Genomic DNA, 20,718 nt, shown 5'->3' with positions numbered 1-20,718 from the left:
AGTTTGTGTCTGAGTGTGTTGCTGGGTCTGGTGCTGGGATGTCCTGCTTGGAGACTGAGCGTCTCTGATAAACCTGCTGCATGAGGGATGATGATGTGATTCTTCCTCGTTGGTGTCGGACCTTCTTCTCTTTGATGAAAGCCCAGTCTGGATGACCACATGTTTGTGTCTGTTTGTGACTGCCCTGGTTGTATTTAATTATGGAGGTAAGGTGGTGTAACAGTGTGCAGGTGTGATCGGGGCGAAGCTTCTGTTTTCTAAGCAGGGGTCTTGTTGTGGTCGCTCTCTGACCGTCTCCACTGCCTCAGCATGCAAGCGTCAGATCCAGGGGAGTTTGCAGAGCTAGGATGGTGGTGGTGTTTTGAAATGTTGTAGGTGGCTGACTTTGTACTGCTAACAGTGGGTCTGAGTGGGGCTCCTTCTTTGTGGAGTATATAGAGGGTATAGCGCCCCCTGGGTACAGGCGGTGGTATGTAGGGCGGAGAGTGTCAGAATCCTTCTTAAGTTGTTCCAGGGAACTGATGACCTTCTTTTTGTAGCTGCTTTCACTTTGAGGCTTCATAGGTGTTGTTGTCGTGACAACAACGTGGCGGCCTCCTTTTCTTCATTGTGAGGTTCGACAGAGGAGCTTTTGCACCGGAGAGGTGTGGCTGATGCTTTCATGTGGTTCTGCTTCAGGTCGTTTCCTTGTGTCTGTGACGAGCTCCACTGTCAGCAACTCCAGTCCTTCAGCACCTTTGATGTAACTACACAATATGACTCCTTATCTGACGTCTACTTCATGTTTTTATCTGAGAAGCTGGAGCGAGTTTTCATGGCTAGTTTTTTACCTTCGGCTCAGTAGAATAACGGCAGACTGAAACCATCACCGGGGTCATCCTCCCGAACTCAGCGAAGGTCAGCAGCTGCTCATCGATTATCCCGGCGTGTGTGAGGGTTTTATAAGCTGACAGACAGGAAGCAGACAGACATGCACTGCCTCTGTGCTACCTCTGCTTCATTACAGTGTGTACATGTTCATGAACACACACACACACACACACACACACACACACACACACACACACACACACACACACACACACACCTCCTCCTCAAGGCTGGTTTTCTGAGCGATCAATATTCTGCAGTGGAGCAGCCGGCCTGCACCCTGCTTGTGTGCGTGTGTGTGTTGCTTCTTATCAGTATCTTCCCCTCTCCCTCTGTTCAGAGGTGATCCTCTTCCCTCCGGCCGTCATCGATCTTGGGATGCTGCTGGACTGGATGCTGAGCATCGGTCGGTTTTTCCGCCACGTGTCCGTCCAGCCGACGTTTAAACGTGGCTCCCGTCACTTCCTGTATGCTCCTCTTCGGTGGTTAGGCGTTGCATCCTTTGCTCGGTCCCAGGAGGCGGTGAGATGTCTGCGGTGATTATGGTGACGCTGCCGTGCACCTTCGGCACCGCGGCCTCTTCAGTGCACTGATTTTCACCGCGACCGCTCAATCGAGACGATGACTCACTGAAAGCAGCTTTCAGCACACAAACGGAGCCGAGCTCTTTGTGTCTGAGTGGGTTTCATTTATCCTGCTGCAGGCGGGATGTTCTCCTGCTGTTCTGACTAAAACCGACGGGTTTAATGTGTTACGGTTCTCTGCTGGGCACATGCACACCTCTGCCAAAGCTGAGACGTCCCTCCTGAAGGACGCGGCCATCATGACGTCACCTGCTGGGTCGTGGCGTCTGAAGCTGCGTGTTTTCGTCATGACCGTCGTGGTCCATCCACTCATATGGATGGACCGCTCATCCGTCCATCAATCCAATCCTCCACCCATAGATCCATCTATCATCCACCCATCCGTTGGGATTGATGAGGACAGTTGAATCTGCCGTGTCCAGAGTGGAGCGGTTGTAGCTACTAAATGAAAGGATTTGTTTTTAAATGATTCTATTTTTTTCCTTTGTGTCAGAAATGGATTACAGCATGTTCACATCATTAAAACCTAAATCTAGACAAACTGGTGACTCCAGCAATCAACTTCTGAGCAAATATCTGGTTAGTAGATGTGGAATATTTTGTATATTTCACAACGATGAGGAAGTAAGACTAAAATCAAAGCTTCTGGTGTTACAACAGACACGCTCTTTCTTTGTCCTCGCCCACAGTGAGCCACTTCCTGTTCACGCTGGAGGAAACAACCAGGGAAAATACAGCTGCTCCATCACTCGTAGATAAACTGGCACGTGTTTAAAAGTTCAGCACATTTCGATGTTTCTGTTAATGAACAGTAACGTTAAAAACCAAACTGAGGTGGTGGTGTAACCACTCGGTTCACCAACACATGCTCATAAAGTAAAATGTCAGCACGAGCTGCAGAGTGAAGATCCCTGTAGTGGTGGTGGTGATGCACTCAGGCACGGCTGGCTGCCGGCGGAGCTCACGGGCGCGTCACTGCAACTCCCCCTGGCTTCTGCTCCGCGGCTGCTGAGTGAGCCCTCATCTGGGACTCTCCTCAGCTCTTTCTGGGACAGTGGCGCGGCTGCCCCTCTGTTGGTCTTCCTTGGTCACTTGTGTTCTGGGGGCCTCTGGATGTCTGGAGTTTTGATCTCCTCCACACCTGCTTCATGCCCTGGAGGACGGGGCTGTGGCCCCCCCACACCCTCTAGCAGATTATTACATGAAGGAACCTTTTAAAAAACAAAAAACAAGCGCGTCCATGCTCACAGGTGTACACACGGGTGATCACACCCACAAACTACACCCTTTTTGGCTCCTACCTCAAAGCACACTGTGTTCTGTTGATCTTATGTGCTGCACAATAATGTTTAACATTTAGTATTTACTGTCATATTCCCATATATCATTGTGATGTTGTTTATTCTATTACTCTTGTTCTCTTCTGCTTGCTTTCTTTTTTCTTTCTCAGCAGGTGATCCAGGTGATTGATATATGCATTTTTTTCTCTGCCCGTTCTGTTGGTTTTTGTTTTTTGCCCTTCTCCCCCGTCCCTCTTCTCAGCTGTTTCTCTTTCCCTCTTTCTTTCTCCCCTTCTTTCCCCCAGTCAAGTCTGTCCCGTATTCAGTAAGTGAAAATAAAATAAACAATAAAAGGTGAATCAAATAGACCATTACGGCAAGGCTGGGATGGTCAGTTTGGTAAAGTAAATCCGTTGGGCATCTTTCTTTGCCTTTAGACAACAATTCTGATGCAAAAGAGCCAAACGGGACAGGCAAAAAAAAAAAAAAGTGGTGGTGGTGATGGTGATGATGAAGGGAGTAGATGATGACCAGTAGTTTCAGGCTCGTTTCTTAAATTTATGGAATCAGAATTTTATCAAATCAGCATCATTAGAACAGACATCAGTTTCTGTGGAAACCACAGACATGACAGTGAGGGGGAGGAGGTGGGGGCAGGATGAAAACGTGAAATCTGTGGAGGTGGGGGAGGTGGTAATGGAGAGTTGATGGAGGAGGAGCTGGCAGGATGGGGCAGCAGGAGGAGATGGGTAAAGGGATGGGGGGAGGGAGGCAGCAATAGGGGGAGATACATGGGGGGCTTGAAGGTCCGGCTCTGCAGCACCGCGGCCTCTAAAACAAAGAGAACAAAGAACGAGGCGCACCGCCCTCCTCCGCCCCTCCGTGTGAGGCGAGAGACGTCCACCTTAATTGATTTTCTTAATGAAATTCATGTCGGCCGCTCCGCCAGGAGAGAGGCGCAGTTTGTGTACCAAACATGATGTGCACTGACAGGAACAAGCCGTGTCTACTTTCAAAATAAAATGTGCAGCAGCTCTTTTTGTGTTTGACAGATTTAACATCGTTAATAATCATCACAGTAGCTTTAGAACTGTTTCGACTCCACATCCACACATTTTGCTTCCAGAAGTTTGGACGAGGGCGTGCCCAGTAACATCCAATCAAAATCCTAGAATCTCACTGTGCACCAAACCCGAAGCTCCGCCTTCTTGCACAGTCCAGAGCTCAGCAGCCGAGGTGAGGCGGAGCTCTTCACGACCCGATCCCGATCGAACTTCCATCCACTGAGGTCAACATCGTCATTTACTGGTGGAAAACTGACAAGAAGCCATTTGACTTCTGACCTCTCCTTCGAGGTTAAGGATAACGGTTTCTTACTGCAATTGTTTGAGAGCATCCAGGGATGATACTGTTTAATTATGTAATCTGATTACATGCAAAGCAATTATTTTATTTGGAGAACAAACTTTTTTTCCTTGATGTTACGAAACGACTGAAATGAATTCAGTACGAGAGACGTTTTCATCCACATGAATAATAAAAAGATGAAGGATGTTTGGTGATTGGCTCTCAGGTAGGTGTGGTTTCTTAAAGTGACCCTGGTCCCCTCGGGTCATGAGCCGGGTCAGCGGCTCACAGTAATCCAATGATTCTCCATCACTTCCTGTCTGTGTTTCCAGCGTCAGACAGGACACGATCCGCCGCTTCATCACAAACGCTCCTGTTCTCTGTCTTCCTCATAGTGAAGCTCCATGAAAGACGGTTCAGGGAACTTTGACGGCTGCCCCCTCGCGATGTTGGCGCAGCCAGACGGACGGCTTATCGTCCTGACTTTGTGTTACATAAGCTGCCCACTACCTGAAGTCCTCCATCTGAAGACATGCTTCTTTTAATTAAGTGTGTTTGAGCCGCCTGTGTCAGGCCTCGGGGCAGGCGTGGATCCTTAACAGGAGCACGGCGCCGCAAATGTGTGGGGAACATTTGAATGATTCAGTTTTCATTAAAAACAGATGTGCACTTGTTATCCACATGTTCTTGTCACGTGTCTGTTGCAGTGGAGTGTGTTCGTGTTAACACGGACGGTGTGAGTCCCTCAACACTCAGATTATCCGTTTTTTCAGCTCGTGGATCTCTGTGATGTCACATAGACCTGATCAGGTCGGCTTGTGCCTGTGAATGTAGCTCGTAGTAACAAACTGCTTTGATTGGTTAATAAAAGCAGATTTACCGAGTCAGGGACAGAAGCCACGCCCACCTGCTGTTCAAACCTTCTGTTTACAGCCAATCAGTGAAAAGTGTGACTGATTAACAGCAGAGTAATCATAGGCACAGCGTCACCACATGTTTAATCCTTTGTTTACTCCTGTATCACGGGTCAGGTAACCTTCACTCCCATTGGTAGTTCAGGTGGCCACACCCACTGTGCACCCTGCTCTCTGGTCGCTCCGATTTCTTTGTTTTGTGGTTGGCTGTCAGTGAGCCTGTGTCGGATGAACACCGTCTGTGATGCAGGAAGCTCCTTCTGTTTCCTTAACCGTGAAACGTGCTGTATGAAGTGAGCCGGACACGTTTGGCGGCGGCTGCTGCTCAGGAACCGTGTGACTGATGAGACACGCGTCTGCCTCAGGGCCTCCACAGACCTTATCAGTTTGTCAGAGTACACACTGAGACATTAATCTCTAATTTAGGATAATCAGGTGTTTGTCTAAGCTCAGTTTACAGTCTCAGGTTAATGTCAGTTAATGAAACGAGCCTTTATGAAATCACCAGGTTTATTATTCGATTGTTGAACTGTAGTATAAACATTCCCACGGCGGCCGATTTACGATGCGCCCTGCTGTTCCCCGTACGCTCGGCCGTTGGGTGTGAGTGGGTGATGGATGCTGGCAGCCGGCTTCAGCAGCTCCGCCTGTCAAGAGGTTCCTGCCGCAGGTGACATCCAGGTGAAAGACCGTCAGGTCTAACGTGGAGGGTCAGGTTACGAGTACGTCTTCTCTACGTGTCCTCGGCAAGTGAGCGGCGAGGCGTTTGATGAGGTCATCATGGCCACAGCACAGTCATTATCCGGTGGAGCTGGAGCTACAACACTTCTGTTTAAACACCTTTAATGCACATAGTGGTGTTTTTGGAACAGCTTGGTGCTCTCCTGGTGCAGCAGCACCCTAACCCTGACCCCAGACCAGCCGTCGTCTTTAACCTTAACTGTCCAATCAGATCGTCACATCCAAACCTTGCAGTTTTTCCACCTACAATCATCATAAACTACAATTACTTATTTATATGTAATATAAATGTAACTTACATCGTCGTTCCGCGCTCTCTTTCTGCTGTTTGTTGCTGACTGGCTAATGATCATTTGGTACATGAAACCTGAGCACAGCCAGAGAGTGTGGCAGTAACAAACATCTGTGCTGATTCTCGTTAGGTTTCTAAATAAAACCTGCATCCGTCTTCGTGTCTGTCTGAAAGGGCCAAATGTTTGGGAAGACAGAGATTCCTGAAAGCAGGGATGTGCTGGGAACAGAGGAGATGAGCTCCGACAGGACGAGGCCTTTTCTTCCGTTTGTCCGGTGGCTAACTCGATTAGCTTAGCAAAGGCTTCGGAGCAGATCCGGCTGCTCTGCTCTGGAAACACACACACGAAAACCAGCCATCTGAGCACTTCTACACACACACAGTAATGTGTGGCTGGTGCAGCTCTGGTTTCTAATTTTACTCCCACAGTGAAGCAGGCTGCTGTCAGTGATGGTTTCCAGAGTTCAGGGAGGAAGTGGACAAAAGAGACTCAGGACCCTGAAGGGAAACACAGAGATCCAGTTTATAACACGGGCTCCATCACGTCACCTGCTGGAACATCGTGGCGGTCAAGTGAGATTTTGTAGTTTTTCTTCTGGAAGTTGTAGTTCATACACCTGCAGTCCCGTTACCGAGGAGTGTGAGGAATGTTTGCTTCCTCTGAGGTGGAGGAATGGGAATAGTGAGATCATTTGTTGGTCTGTAATGCTGGAACAAACAGAGAAGTCAATAATAAAGTCAATTCAAGTAGTCACAAATACCACAGAAGAAGAAGAACAGGAAGAGACGCTGTTACAGGGCCTTCTCCATACTCAGGCTAACGTTGGTCTAACCGTCAAACCTGAAACCATCAGCACGAACACAAAGTGCAGCAGGTGACCTGAACAGGTGACAGGTCAGCTGTCAACAAAGTCTCAGCAGTTTCCTGCTTTTTCCACGAACAGCAGAACATCCTGATGGTTGCTGTGGCAGCGCTAACGATGAAGAAGAAGGCCTCTCAGCTTCAGGATATGGGAAGAGTGAAGAATGTGTTTCAAATGGGTCTTAGATGCTGGTTTGGTGTAAAATCGAGGCTGACTGGCTGACCTGCTGCGCTCTGCAGAGGTCGTGTCGTGTGCTGCCGTCACTGTTCCCTTCGTGCAGACACAAAGACGTGGTTAGCATTGTTGGGACGAGCACACGGACAGAAACAGATGAGAAGCAGCGCGGTTGCTGGGCGACAGCTGGACGCTCGGCTTGGTTTACAGGAGGAAATATTTCAGGATGCAGTAATTTATTTTCCACTAACTGATCTCTGCAGGGACAAGGAAGGGCTGTGGGTCGAGAAACCCGGAGCCTCAGAAAGAACGATTTACACCACATCTTCCTCATTTGCTCCTCCTCACCACCCACTGCTCCCTCTTCTTTCAAACCTTCACATGCTCCTCTCACCCTCCTCATCCTCACATCCTTCACAGCTTCAGCTGCTCTCGTCTCCGAAGCGTCTCATTTTAATCTCCTCTGTCCAATTCGTTCTCCAAAGCTCACCTCCTTCCTCTCCACTTTCTCCTCCTCTTCGTCTTCCGTTACTCGGAGTTAATCTCTCGTTTCCTGCCATCTGTAACGACCCACGGAGGTGTTTCTGATGGGACGTGTTGGTCAGTTTTTAGTTTGCATCCTTACTTTAAACCACAGGTGTGCTTGACTGCTGTGGAGCAATCATGCTTCCTCCTCCTCTTCCTCAGTTTCTCTAAGCCGCCTCCGTTGTTCTTTGGTGGAAGTTAAGGTTCTCGCTGCTTCTCTCACTCTTCTCCTTTCCTGTTAAAAATAGACAATAGAGGAAGGAGGCTGTTAATTATTCATCTGAGGTGCACTATACTGTTTTTACACCTCTCATAATCTTCAGTCCTCCTCGTCATCATCGCCATGTTGAGTCTGGGCTCAGTTTGGTTTTTCTGAACATTTTTTGTTCAACGTCTCTCGTAGTGATGGAGAATCATTGGATTACTTTATTCTGTGTGGGATGGTTTGTAGCTCATCCATGTTGGTCATTAACCAGCTAGCCCTAAAACAGAGAGTTAAGGGTCGGATCTGATCCTGAAAACCATCAATTCTCTATAATTTGAAGGTCTTAATGAGACTGACGCAGTTATTCTTGCGGGTCAAACAGCTAAAGTTAGCTACTTGTGTTAGCTTACCTGCTGTAGCGTTAATGAGCAGGCTAAGGCTAGCATATGAAATGAAGTGATATGATGTGGTGGAAAAAAGTCTTTGACCAAATTTGACTTTAGTGTCTTTTTATCTGTGTAAGAAAACAGTGCTACAGTGCTTGCTGCTATTAGCTAAAATTAGCTTATAACAGTGAATGGAGTGGCCCTCCGTGAGTCAGGTCTCCAGTGGCTAATTTTAGCTAGCTTCTATGCTAATGTAGACAAATTGCTACCTGCCTAACTTGGCAGCTAGCTGGCTAACTGTACTGTGCTCTCTGTCTCAACCCTGTGTAAAGCCTCTTTAGCTGTTAGCTTGTGTGGAGTGTTGGACTGTGTGTGAGTCGGTGTTTTGCTGGGAGCCAGTGGGTGGTGACGTTAGCATTGAGGCACTCGGATCATAAACGTCTGATCTGTTTAATGTTAACATAGTAAATATGACAGATTTGTTAAAAAGCAGACAGAAGGAAAGGCAGATGTCGGTCTGAGCATGGACACAGAGGTTAAAGTGTGTTATTGAGTTTGTGCGATGGCTCCAAACCCTGTTTCAGTGTATCTATCAGGCAGGAGCGCTCGAGTTCATTTGTATGGAAATGAGGACGTCTCATTACTGAGAACATTAATAAACAACACACACACAAGGAGAAGAAGCAGTTCGAGTTAGATACAAACTTGTACTGTTAATAGTGATTTCCAGTGTGAGCAACAACAACAAAAACTACACAAATCCACGTTAGCGTTAGGCTGCTGACGTCATAGATGCAGGATCACGACCTTCAGCCAAAGGCAGGAGTTGTAGCCCTCACACAGGACACGGATTTTTACTTCCATGATTTTGTTGGATTTGCTGACGGGAGGAGAAATCTGGAGCGACCTTTAACCTTTCAAAGACGCCGCACTGTGATTGTTCCATCTTTAATTAAAATGCTCCAAAAAGCTTCAACAGCACAAACGCGGTCCACAGGTCCAGCTTAGCCTAGCAGCTACCTGTGTCACAAACAGGGGGCCACGCCCCTTATCTTGTCAGCAGGTGAGTTATGTTAGCATTCTGCTCTCGTACAGGTGAAGGCAGGAAATGATCTATAGAAACAGTTTGTACTGTAAACATTGAACATGGGACTGACTCAGTGCTGCCTCTGCTGGCTGTCAGAGGAACTGTAGGTTTGGGTGCTTTTATACTGGCTTCATTCTTTTGCTGCTTGATGACACACAGAGAGTCAGAGACACAACTTCCTGTCTGTGCACATCGCCCAGATCCTGAGGAAAGCTGGACGTGTATAAAGGTCCTGTGGGAGGAGCTGAACTGTCAGTCACCTGAGAGCTCAGTGACATCAGCAGAGCGAGCCTTCTTGTATGTGTGTCAGTGGCGTGCAGGGACTTCCCCCTGTGTAGCTGGGCTGCTTCCAGTGAGCGTGTGCAGTCATGGCGTCTGCGGTGAGGATGCTAATCCAGCACGACGAGCCCGGGGAAACTCCTCCTCCGAGAGCTGTCGTTAACAGACAGATGTGGGTCGGTGCTGCCACACAGACTCATGCAGGAGCTGCAGCGGTCGCACAGACTGCATCTTTAAATGGAAACCCTGGATTCCCCTGCAGTGTTTCACCGTTTTATTTCATTATGCAGCCGCAGCACAAAGTGCATCAGCTTTATTTCCTCTAATGCTCTGATTTAGCTCCAAAAGCCCAGATACACGCTCACCGCTGCTTCTTGGCCCTCATCATCTTATCAACAGCGGCTCTGTGAGTGAGGAGAGCACCGTGACCTCTTAAAGTTTCATTTCCACTCAGGTGAATATTAAATACAAGCCCACTAATATTTATTGAAGCCCTTTTTGCTTCATTCATCCTGAGTGCGTGAAAGCTTTTTCATTTTCTGTGCGAAGCAGCTGAGATTGATTCCTTAGATTCTAAACATCTCAGTTTAAACTCTGCCTGCACCTCGACCTGCCTTCTGTGGGAACACTTTAGAGCAGTCAATGCTAACCGCGTCACGTGAATCAATGCAGAGACAGAACTACATTTATATGAATGCATCTATGTTTTAGCAGCATGCAGGAATAACCCGTGTGTTTGTGCGTTTGCATCTGTGTTGTTGGCTTTACGTCATTCGTGTTCTGCTGTCTCGTTATTAGCTCAACATTTTATGCATCGTGTTCCTGCTCCGAGTTTTGATGTCACTGCGATGTTTCTGAGGTCTCTGCTCCTCGCCTCAGTTTGTAGAACATCAACCTTCTTGGCTCGTTGTCTGTCGTCTCCTTGAATATGTCCGTAACAAGCAAAGGCGGTCGTAGTGCCTGAGATCTAATTATGGAAAACGCCGGGATGCTGATTCCAGCTTTGCACGTGTGTTTGATGGCTGGGACACAGTCAGGAGTAGCTTCGCTGCTGACAGGCAAAGCTAATAATCATCTCATTAAAATATAACGAGACTCGAACCGCCTCACATAACGTGGCACTGTGTGGGCACACGCTCGCTGTTTGGATCCCAATAAATCTGACTTTCATGTCGGGCTCGGAGCATGAAAGCATTTGTAAGCGTGGGTAGAAACGCCTCAGCGTCACCACCCAGCGAGGTGGTCATAACCTGGCAGCTCACGCTTCCACCTGTCCGCTGTCTAACAGCACGTTAGGGCAGGAGTCTCCATCCTCCAGCTCTTCTGGAAGCAGCCCCTGGCTCTGCTTCTGGTCTCCTTCCAAGAACCTCCCAGAAACACCTCACCTGGGAGCTATCAGCGTGGAAACATCTCAGCTGCCTCCCTTCAGTGTGGGTGAGCTCCTCCTGAGCGGCCGAGCTTGAAGGCCGACCCGGACGCTCTCAGAGGAAGCTCGTTTGTGCTCCTCGTATACGCGATCTCATCCTCTCAGCCCCACAGCTCGTGGTCATGGGTGAAGGGGAGGAGGAGGAGCTGAGGGTCTGCGCCAAGCCCAAGGATAAGATAAAGAAGGATTATTTTGATCTGTGACTGTTGTTTTTTGTGGGAAAAGTCGAGTGGAGACCAATTTTAAACAACATCACTTTAACCCTTTATGACAGGTCGGAGCGGGCGCGCTCTAAGTATTTTTAAATCCCGGCAGCTCTGCAACCACGTGAGCTAGCGCAATAATTTTTGCATATGAAACCGGAGGAGTTGTACTTACATCTGATGCCATCAGCTTGTCCTCGGTCACGGTTTCCTTCCACATGTAGCTTTGCAAAAACTGCATAAAAAGCACTTGCAGCAACAAAAACATAATATTCCAGAAACATGTTTGCTGATCTGATCAGCTGTTCGTAACACTTCCTACATTGGAACAGACGTCAGCGCGAACTATCGCACGTCCACCGTTACCTGCCCGAAACCGGAAGTGACGTCATTTTCACGGGAAATTTAGTGTTTTCCTACAGAGATATGCTGGTGTTTTTAGAAGTTTATTCCGCTTTTTTGCAATTTACGGAGTTACTATGGACCTAATGCAGACATATTATTAACATCTGGGATGTAATGGTTGTATTGATGTATAGCAACTTGAAATGCTCTGAAAAACGGCACTACAGCCTGTAAAAATACAAAGATAAGCTCTGGCGGACTTTGGTAGGTCTTAAAGGCTTGATGTCCAAAGACACGGTCTGTGACCATTTTTAAAAATCAGAATAAGCAGGATTGTAATATTAATAATAGTTTAATGAGATCTGCTGTGTTTCCCAGCGTTCTCCGCCTGAGCCGAGGAGTATTTGAGTATTTGAGGTGGAGGAAAAACAGCTCAGAGAAACGTCGGCATGCCGCTGGTGCTGCTGGCGAGGCCTGCAGGTGCTGCTCGTGTTGTTTGATTTGGCGTCTCGCTCTCGCCTCCTGCTCGCTGTTTGCTCTGATGTTTGGGTTAAACCGCGGGAGCGGGCGTCATGGTGGATCCCACGGATGCCCACATCGACAAAGAGGCAAATAAAGAGATTAAAAACGGTTTCAAACGGCAGGTAAACACAGTTTGATTCATCCAGGTGACTTTAAACAGGCATGCAGAGTGCTGTGGGTTATCAGCAGGGAGGCGGAGCAGCTCATTGGCGAGGTGTGTGTGCTTGTGGAGATCACAGACGTGACTCGTGACACACGTCCTGCTTGGGGGCTGTTTCTTGTTTTTCTCTAATAAATCTTTAGATTGGTTTGTGTCACTAGCGATGCATCGTCGGCTGAGAGGGAACGTGTGTGATCCTCGTCTATTTCCATCTTTCATCCGTTACAGAAGACGCCAAGAATATTTGTTGATGTGGAGATGGACCGAAACCTGCCTGCTTGTTCCTGGATCTCAGATTCAGTTTCTCTGATGATGTGTCAATTTAAAGTAAAAGGGAAACACAAAGTGACGCGTGTCATTTACTCAGAGCTCGTTCGTCATGAAGCTTGAACCAATCGTCTGCTTTAAGTTTGCAGACAAACTTTATGGAACAGTTCTTCTTAAAGCAACACTTTAACTTAAACTCCTCCTGATCTCCCGTCATGGATCACCTGCCTCAGGGCTGGATGCTCGCATAAACTCGCTTTGTGAGGGGCAGCCAATGGGGAGAAAGTTTTCTTGGAGGAGGAGGAGCTAAATCAGCTTGTTTCAGACAGAGGATGAAGTGAGCAGCTGCAGGGGGGCTCAGTGTGAGTTAAAGAAGGATTATTTCAAACTGTGACTCATGCAAAGCTGCTTTGGGAGAGAGCCAGAACACACGGGTAGAATTAGGGCTGGGCGATATATCGAGTTTTTAAAAAATATCAATATAATTTTATACGAGATATAAGATGTGACAATATCCTTTATATCGATATAGTCTATGTTACGTTATAATTAGAGTTGTGGAACAACAAGTTTTCCTCTCTTTCGTCCACTTTTGTCTTTACGCAACGTTACTCGGCCTCGCCTCTCCTTCACCGAACACAACTCCCCCTCCTCCCCCATCGCTTCACCTGCAGGCAGCGACAAGATGGACACGGCAAATCTCCGTTAACGAGTTACTGCGCATCGGCCCGTGCGTGGGGCTGGACGGCATCAACGTGTTAATGAGCTAACCGCGCTAACGAGCTAATCACGCTAACGAGCCAACCACACTAACGCCATGCAGCCCAGACCCAGACCATGAACCGATTTTAGGTGGTACACGGCGCTCAGCAATCTGTCAAAAAATGTTTTAGTACGACTTTGGTAAGCGATGGAGCTGCACCGCTTGATGGATTGTCGGAGCATTACAGCTACCGAGGAGCCTCGCGGAGTGATACATACTGTGCTTCGACGTAATATAACTGTACTGTGTGTGTATAAGGGCCATAAATGGCACCTGTAAGAGACACGTTAGATTAGGATTAGAAGAGGATTTCAAACTCCAGGCTGTCGGTCGCGCAGTAGAAGTTGTGAACAGAGCTGCTGTGAAATCTTTGTTATTACGCTCAGCGTCTGTTAGTTTACATTTTGACTGCACAGTTGTGAGCTCTTTGTTATGCACAAAAACAACATTGTTTTCTTTTATTTATGGAGCATTATTATTTAATAAATGCTCATAATTTATTTTTGAGTAATTTTTTCATTTGCATCTGTATGTTAATAAAAGTGCCCGTGTGACATCTGGGACGCAGCTTTGACTAAGAACTCTCTGTTTGTTCTTTATGGCTTAAAAAAATATCGAGATGTGAATTTGGGGTCATATCGCCGAGTCCTAGGTAGAAGTTTAGTTTTTGCTTCTTTCGATTTTGGTTGTTCCCACAGTTGGATTACTTCAGATTTTATTATTCCAGATGTTTATTTTTTGTAGCTTCAGTGTGTTTTTCTCGTCAGGCTGATGCACTGATGCATCGGCGCCGCTGATGCTGCTGATTTCCTGTGTATTCTTAAATATTCCCGTCTCTGTAAATGTCAGCAGTACTTTACACCAAAGCCTCGTTTGCAGCGGGGCACGCATCACTACATGTAGCTGTGCTTGGTTTGCGAACGCGATTGGCTGAGGCTGGATGTGTGACCGTGCTGTGTCTGTGTTTCTCAGGATGACAGTTCAGTGAGCAGCGAGGAGGCCGAGATGAGCGAGCCCACGTGGCTAGCAGCTGATCTGGGAGCAGCGTCAGACCTGAGCCCATCGAGCCACGGAGAGAGGATGCGCCACAGTCCGCAGAACGCCCACAGCAAAGAGGACGACGGTAAGAGCGGCGTCACGCCCGCCGGGCGCTGCGTTTGTGGAGATGATGTGTAGGTTTCCTTTGAAGGCGTGCGGATTATCTGAAACATGCATGTGTGGACAGAGCAGATGGTGATCAGAGAGAAAAGCTCCTGTTGTGTTCACTGCTGTTAATCCCTGCAGCGGGTTCAGGAGGTCACACCAGATAATGTGCTGCGCTGAAACATCTCGCTGAAGCTTCTCCTGCGTCACCTCGTGTGATGGCGGCGCGCCGGCGCCGTCTGCTGCTGAATAAAGTGATAGGAAACAGGAAGCCTTCCACAGGTGGGCCGTCCTAACGAGGTAACAGGATGTTTTAGAGGCTTGCTATGATTGGTGTGTTTGAAGCCAGTGCTGCAGTCACATGATCCTCTCACACCTGTGCAGTTGTTGTGACATCACTTTGAGCTACGCCCACCTGAAAGACCAAATAACGCCTTCTTCCACCTGAAGATGATTGTGTAGTTTTGAGAGCTGCTGAAGACGAGGACGTGTAGAAACTTCAGGTGGAAGTCGGCAACATTCAGCTTTTTGTTCCGGCCATGCTAAGCTAACACGCTCGCGTCCTCAGACTTCAGCAGAGACCTTAAACCAAACTGGAACTTTATTCATTAGAAACAACGTGGAAGCTTCATCCTCAGTGTGACGGAGCAGCCTGGTGTCTCGCAGGTACTCTGGGAGTGATGTGGCTGAAACATCCTCGAAGAGTTTGTCTGTGTCGCACCTTCACCTGTCCTCCTCTTTCACGTTACTCCTTTAATAGGTCCTCCTGCTGTGAGGAGCGCTCACTTTGAAGACACTCGTCTCCTAATGCTGCAAGAATACAGCAATTACCTGCAAGTGTGTGTGTGTGTGTGTGTGTGTGTGTGTGTGTGTGTGTGTGTGTGTGTGTGTGTGTGTGTGTGTGTGTGTGTGTGTGTGTGTGCGTGTGTGTGTGTGTGTGTGTGTGCGCCGCTCATCAATACACAGCACTGAACCCTGAGTCTGATGTGAGGAGGGTGGCTGATCTTCATCAGTCTGGCCTCTTTGCTGCAGGAGGAGGAAACATGTTTGTGATTAAACACTTAATCGTGGCTTTTTCCAAACAGTAACCATCACAATAAACGTAACTTTGTGTAAACTGAGATGTTTGCGCTCTAACACACTTTGATCTTTAGTGGACCGATTTCTGCTTTACTGTGCATCTATTTCTGTATCTATTTACCCCGTCCATGATTATTGGGTGTGGCGTGGATTGGAGGTCATTATTTTACCGTCTAAATTTATTCTCTTCTTCACTTTAAAGACGGGGCCAGAATGGATTCTTTGCCAGGCCGATAATGGTCCCCGGGCCTTATATTTGACACCTCTGCTCTGTGGTATATACAACAGTAGTATATTGTCCCTGTGGGCTCCCTCATTATCATGCAGTGTGTATTTGATCAGACAGGAAGTCAGGGGCCTGGACAGGAAGTCGGTGTCTGCTGTCCTTATTAGAAAGGTTAACGAGGTGCTGTAACGTGCAGGGACGATGATGATCATTTTTCATGCTGTTTCTTGGAGACGCCGCCGCGCTGAGTTCTGCTCAGGTTAGCTGTTAGCTGTTAGCATATTGTTTGATGCGTGATGTCATAATAAAATAAAATCCACCAACCAATGAGGCGCGCAGGTGGAAGCATCATCAGCGCTACAGTCCCTGTTTCGCCCGTGTTTGTGGTGCTGGTGCTGGGACTGTTTGGAGAGCATTGCATTGTGGGAGAGAGCCAGCTGGAGGCGGCGAGCTGTGAGCCTTCAGTGGGTGGCGGAGTGTACAGGGCCTTGTTATTCAAAGGTCAGTGTGCTGCCTGCACCTCGCATAGACGCCAGAGCAGCGGCGTAGGCGTCCAAATGCCACCGCACTCAGAGGAGCGGCGAGGGTGAAGTGGCTTCCTGCTAGAGTCCGATCCAAGAGGGAAGCGGGCAGAAAGCCCCCCCGGCCTCTAACGCACAGCAGGAATCTCCAACACGCTCAGACGGGGGGGGGCTCCGATCGCCATCTTCTTTAAAAGATGAAGAAATCCTGATCGTCTTTCACGTCAGTGCGAGGCCCGTCTGTGTGCTGCCTGTCAGTTTACCATCAGGAGAGCTGTGCAATTGTTATCGGGCCCCGCCCCCGGCGCCCTGCGGCGGTCTCCTGCTGCTTCTACACTCTCATGGAGCTGCTCTTTAAAGTGAAAGCGCCACTATTTTAAACTCGTGTTACTGCGAGCGGCGTCGGCGCTCAGCGGGAGGTTAGAGGCATCAGATTAACAAAGAGTCTGAAATAAGCTACTATGTACCATTTCTCACTACTTAGACTCAGCCATGGTTAGTGGGTGACTGAGTTTAAAGAAAGCAGCAGCACGATGTCCTGATGAAACCAACATGAACGCAGGCGTGTAAAGAACGTGTCCTTCGTCGTGTGTTGTATGAATCAATCATGTTGGTGATTGCGGGCTCTGTCAGGACAGTGGTGCTCTGAGGTCCAGAGCGTGGGCTCCGTCCAGCTGTTTGTATCTGACAGTTGTGATATGAGAGCCGGTGGCGGAGCAGCTCTGCAGCAGCGTCAACCTCGACTCGGGCTGTCTGTGTAAATTTATTCAGCTGCTGCTGGAGGAGACGACCACGGCCTGAGCTCTCGGTCATCTGCGGCGCTCTCTGAGAGGCTGCTGCCCTCTCCACATCGCGCTGCCTCCGAGGGGAGTGCGTCCCCCTCATAAGTGGCCCCTCAACTGCCTCTCGTTTCTGGCTGCTAAGCGTCCTCTTCATCCCTCCCCCAAAGCCACATCCACACCAGATCCTCTGCTCTGCTGACCCGCCCCCTGGCTGGAGGACGAGGATGAAGAGGGCTCGTCAGGAGATGGAGTTGACATCACAGATCCTCTCCAAAGGGGACGAGCTGAGGGTGGAGAGGGGAATGGAGACGGGGCAGGAGGGATGATGAGAGTGACATCAGGAGGAGGAAGGGAGAGCATGAACCTGAGGAGCCAACATAGTGATCACATGATACACTGAGGTGGAAGCTGCTGCTGTTACAGATGTTCCAGTAAAGTTTCCCTTGTTTGTGAAGGTGCTGCACAGCTTCATGTTGTTCTTCAGCAACAAAGAGCAGCTGATCTTATTGATCCTCCTGAGAGTGGAACATGAAACATGAAGACACAGCTCAGAATGAACAAACTGCTTTCACTGCCACGACAGATCCACGGCTGAGTCGCTCTGTTTTACGATCATTATCAAACACTCCGACACTTCAGTGCCCAGTAAGGGGACGGCTTCTCCTTCCTGCCAGCTGTTGTACCTGTCAGACTGTGCAGCGTCCTGCACGAGCGAGACGAGCGCTCAAAGACATTCGTGTCTCTGACTGAGGAGAAAATCGAGTGGAAGCGACGTTTTCACGCTATCCTGTGTAACAAAGCGGATTAGAAAAGCAGTTATTTAGGCCTCAGTATGCAGATGCTCACTGACACGAGGACTGCTGGAGTTAAGGGGCCTAGATATCGTCTGTGCTGCACTTGCTCCTAATATTTCACCTCCTCTTCCTTTTGTCTGGCTGTGGTTATTTTAGTGGTTATGTTCCCTAGTTGGTGTCCTCGATGCTGAGAGCCTGCCTTTGCTGTGTCCAAGGAGGAGGATGGACAGGTAGGACAGTGGGACAGGTGAGCTGTGAGGAGGACGGGCAGGATGAAGAGTGACGAGGAGCAGAGTTCACCTCCGTGTGTGTGTGTGTGTGTGTACACATCCGTTCCCCTCTGCCTGGTCAGATGTGGCGCAGCGGGAAAGTAGGCCGGTGGAAACAAGTGACAGGATGACTTTGACCCCCCTCCTGCAATCAAGCTGGGGGAGGCAGTCTGAGGATGAGGGTGCAGGATGGATTGAAGGGTGGAGGTCAGGCATGAATTGGAGGCAGAGCAGAGGAAGGAGCATTAGATTAAATCCTGCGTACCTCCTCCCCTGGTGGAGCCGGCGCATCGAGACATTTCCTGTATAAACTGCAGGGCGATCGGAGCGCTGCAGGAGCCTCGATGGACAGATCAGATTTGCTCCATCTTTGATCTGTTTCCGATCATTCACTGGAGGAAACTTCAGAAGGCACTTTTGCCACAGCAGGAACCATCCTGGTATCAGCTGCAGACTCTGAGACTCCTGATAGAAGCCTGAGGTCTACCCAGAATGCACTCTGTGAAGTTTCCTTCAGTGAATGGTCAAACATCAGGGTGGTGGCGCTCTGCGTCACAGGCACGGAGCTGCTGCAGGTTATTCAGGCTGACGCTCGCAGGGCCAAAGCAGGGAGCAGGCTCCGGTCGGTAGCACAGCTCAGATGGTGCTCAGCTCGGGGAGCAGACGCGCTGGAGACATCGTGGAGGAGCGACCCGCCTCAACGCAGTGAAAATAACTAAAACACAAAAAGGAGAAGAAATCAATAAAGATGAAGAGTTTGAAATGTTGTAAGTGTGTGTGTGTCTGCTGTGCCGGCTACAGTCACTGCTTAATTATTAATACACACACACCTTGAAACTAAAACATGCTAAGAGGCTGTGCAATTAATATTAGCTCCTCCCCAAACACACACACACACACACACACACACACACACACACACACACACACACACACACACACACACACAGATCTCAAATCAAATCACTTTTATTGTCACAGGTACATTGGTACAGCACATGTGAGTGAAATTCTTGTGTGCGAGCTTCACAAGCAACAGAGTTGTGCAAAATACAAGAACGGCTACATCTGAAACTAATAAATATATGTACAACATATAATATATATATACACACACTTTGTTAGGCTGGAATGAGCTCCTGCTGTGTCTGAGCACAACCTGTTGACATGTTTGTATAGAGGTGTGTGCGTGTGCGTGTGAGTAATTAGCTGCAGCCTCCTGCTTGCCTGTAATGAGCTCTGCTAGAGACTCGACACTCTTTAAACAAGCGTCTGACTAAACCTGCTGAGCTCTCAGAGCGGCGTGGGCTTGCAGCCTGGTGTGTGTGTGTGTGTGTGTTGCACTGTGGGATGTGGAGCGTTTTGTGGAAATAGCCTAATGGGGTTTGCAGCGGCGTTGCAATTTTCCCAGCCCATTATTGTGGCGCTCACTCTGAGGCTGAAAGCAGCTCTCGGGTCACTGATGAGAGGATTCTGGGAAATGCAGACGTCACTAATAGAAGAGAAAGCTGATGGAAAATGTGTCAGAGTCACTGCTCAGAGGACTCTTCATCACTCTGTGATGGAGCAGAGATGGATCAGCTGCTCTGAGCAGTGTGAGGCAGAGAAACCAACCACCAACTCGCCTGTTTGCATCATCAGGGGCGTGGCCTCTGTGACTGACAGGTGGATTGGGACATGGACGGCTGTAGCTGCCAGCATTTTGAATGGCATCGTGTGACCAATAACATGGCTGCTGTGAAGTCACTAACAGAAGGCGGAGCTCCAGCCTTTCATGGAGGCGCTGCTAACACGTGGCAGCATGCGGCTGACGGCCATCTTTTCTGGTTTTTATGTGACGGAGAACATCACGCTGAGCCCGGGAGCCGGAAACCTCGACCGGTTGTTGTTCTGCTCTCTGTCGTCTTCGGCGAGCGATAGAGACGGTCTCACATCCGCCTGACCTCGGGCCACTCCGGGGGAAGGCCTGTCTGCAGATTCGCCGTTCCCCTCCGAACGCTCCCGTGACCTTCGCCCTGTCACAGACGAGACTGTTTTCAGTCTCCGTCTGATTGCGTGCGGTGGAGAGCGATGCTGAGTAACAGGAAGGAGTGTTAGTCATCGCTGGACTGTGCGGTCTCACACGCGCCGCCATTGGCTGCTTTTTTCACTCCTGAGAAAGGAGAAGCTACCTGCATGTAAAATATTTCGCATTTTCATATCACACGTTTCACAAGTCCAGCAGAGGAAGAACCCGAGGGTGACGACGGCGGATGTTCTGCACGTGTGCAGTCAGAGCTCGCTTCCTGCTGACCGCGTCCTTACATTTGGCGTCTTCGTTGTGCAACTGATTTACTGCACGAGTAAAGACGAGGTGAACGCTTGTCCACATCGCCGTCCTCGCTCTTATCTGTGAGGCCCCGCAGGTCACCCCCCAGGTGTGCCTCCTTATTTTATTACACTGCCTTAAAGTGTGTGTGTGTGTGTGTGTGTGTGTGTTATTGTTTTATGGTGTTTTATGGTTCAGAGGACGTCCAAAGGTTGGCTCCATAAAGTGTCCCAATCTGAAATTTGTACCCATTGTTATCAGCTGCCCCCCTCAGAGGGAACATAACCCCCCCCACCCACCCACACACACACACACACCCACACACACACACAGAGACACACACACTCACACAGGTGAACAAA

The 20,718-nt window shown here is 48.9% G+C and overlaps 1 protein-coding gene across 1 annotated transcript in view; it reads left to right on the top strand.

Moving 5' to 3' along the window:
* Positions 1–20,718, top strand: part of nol4lb (nucleolar protein 4-like b) — a 101,932-nt gene that overhangs the window by 45,537 nt on the left and 35,677 nt on the right. Inside the window, exon 5 of the mRNA XM_026154952.1 lies at positions 14,206–14,356. Coding sequence (XP_026010737.1) covers positions 14,206–14,356 — 151 coding nt within the window. The remainder of the gene's footprint in view (positions 1–14,205; positions 14,357–20,718) is intronic.

Source organism: Astatotilapia calliptera, chromosome 20 (genome assembly GCF_900246225.1).
Source record: "Astatotilapia calliptera chromosome 20, fAstCal1.2, whole genome shotgun sequence".
NCBI classification, from domain to species: Eukaryota; Metazoa; Chordata; class Actinopteri; order Cichliformes; family Cichlidae; genus Astatotilapia; species Astatotilapia calliptera.
Note: the sequence above shows the minus strand (reverse complement) of the source record. Positions and strands in the feature narration are given on the sequence as shown.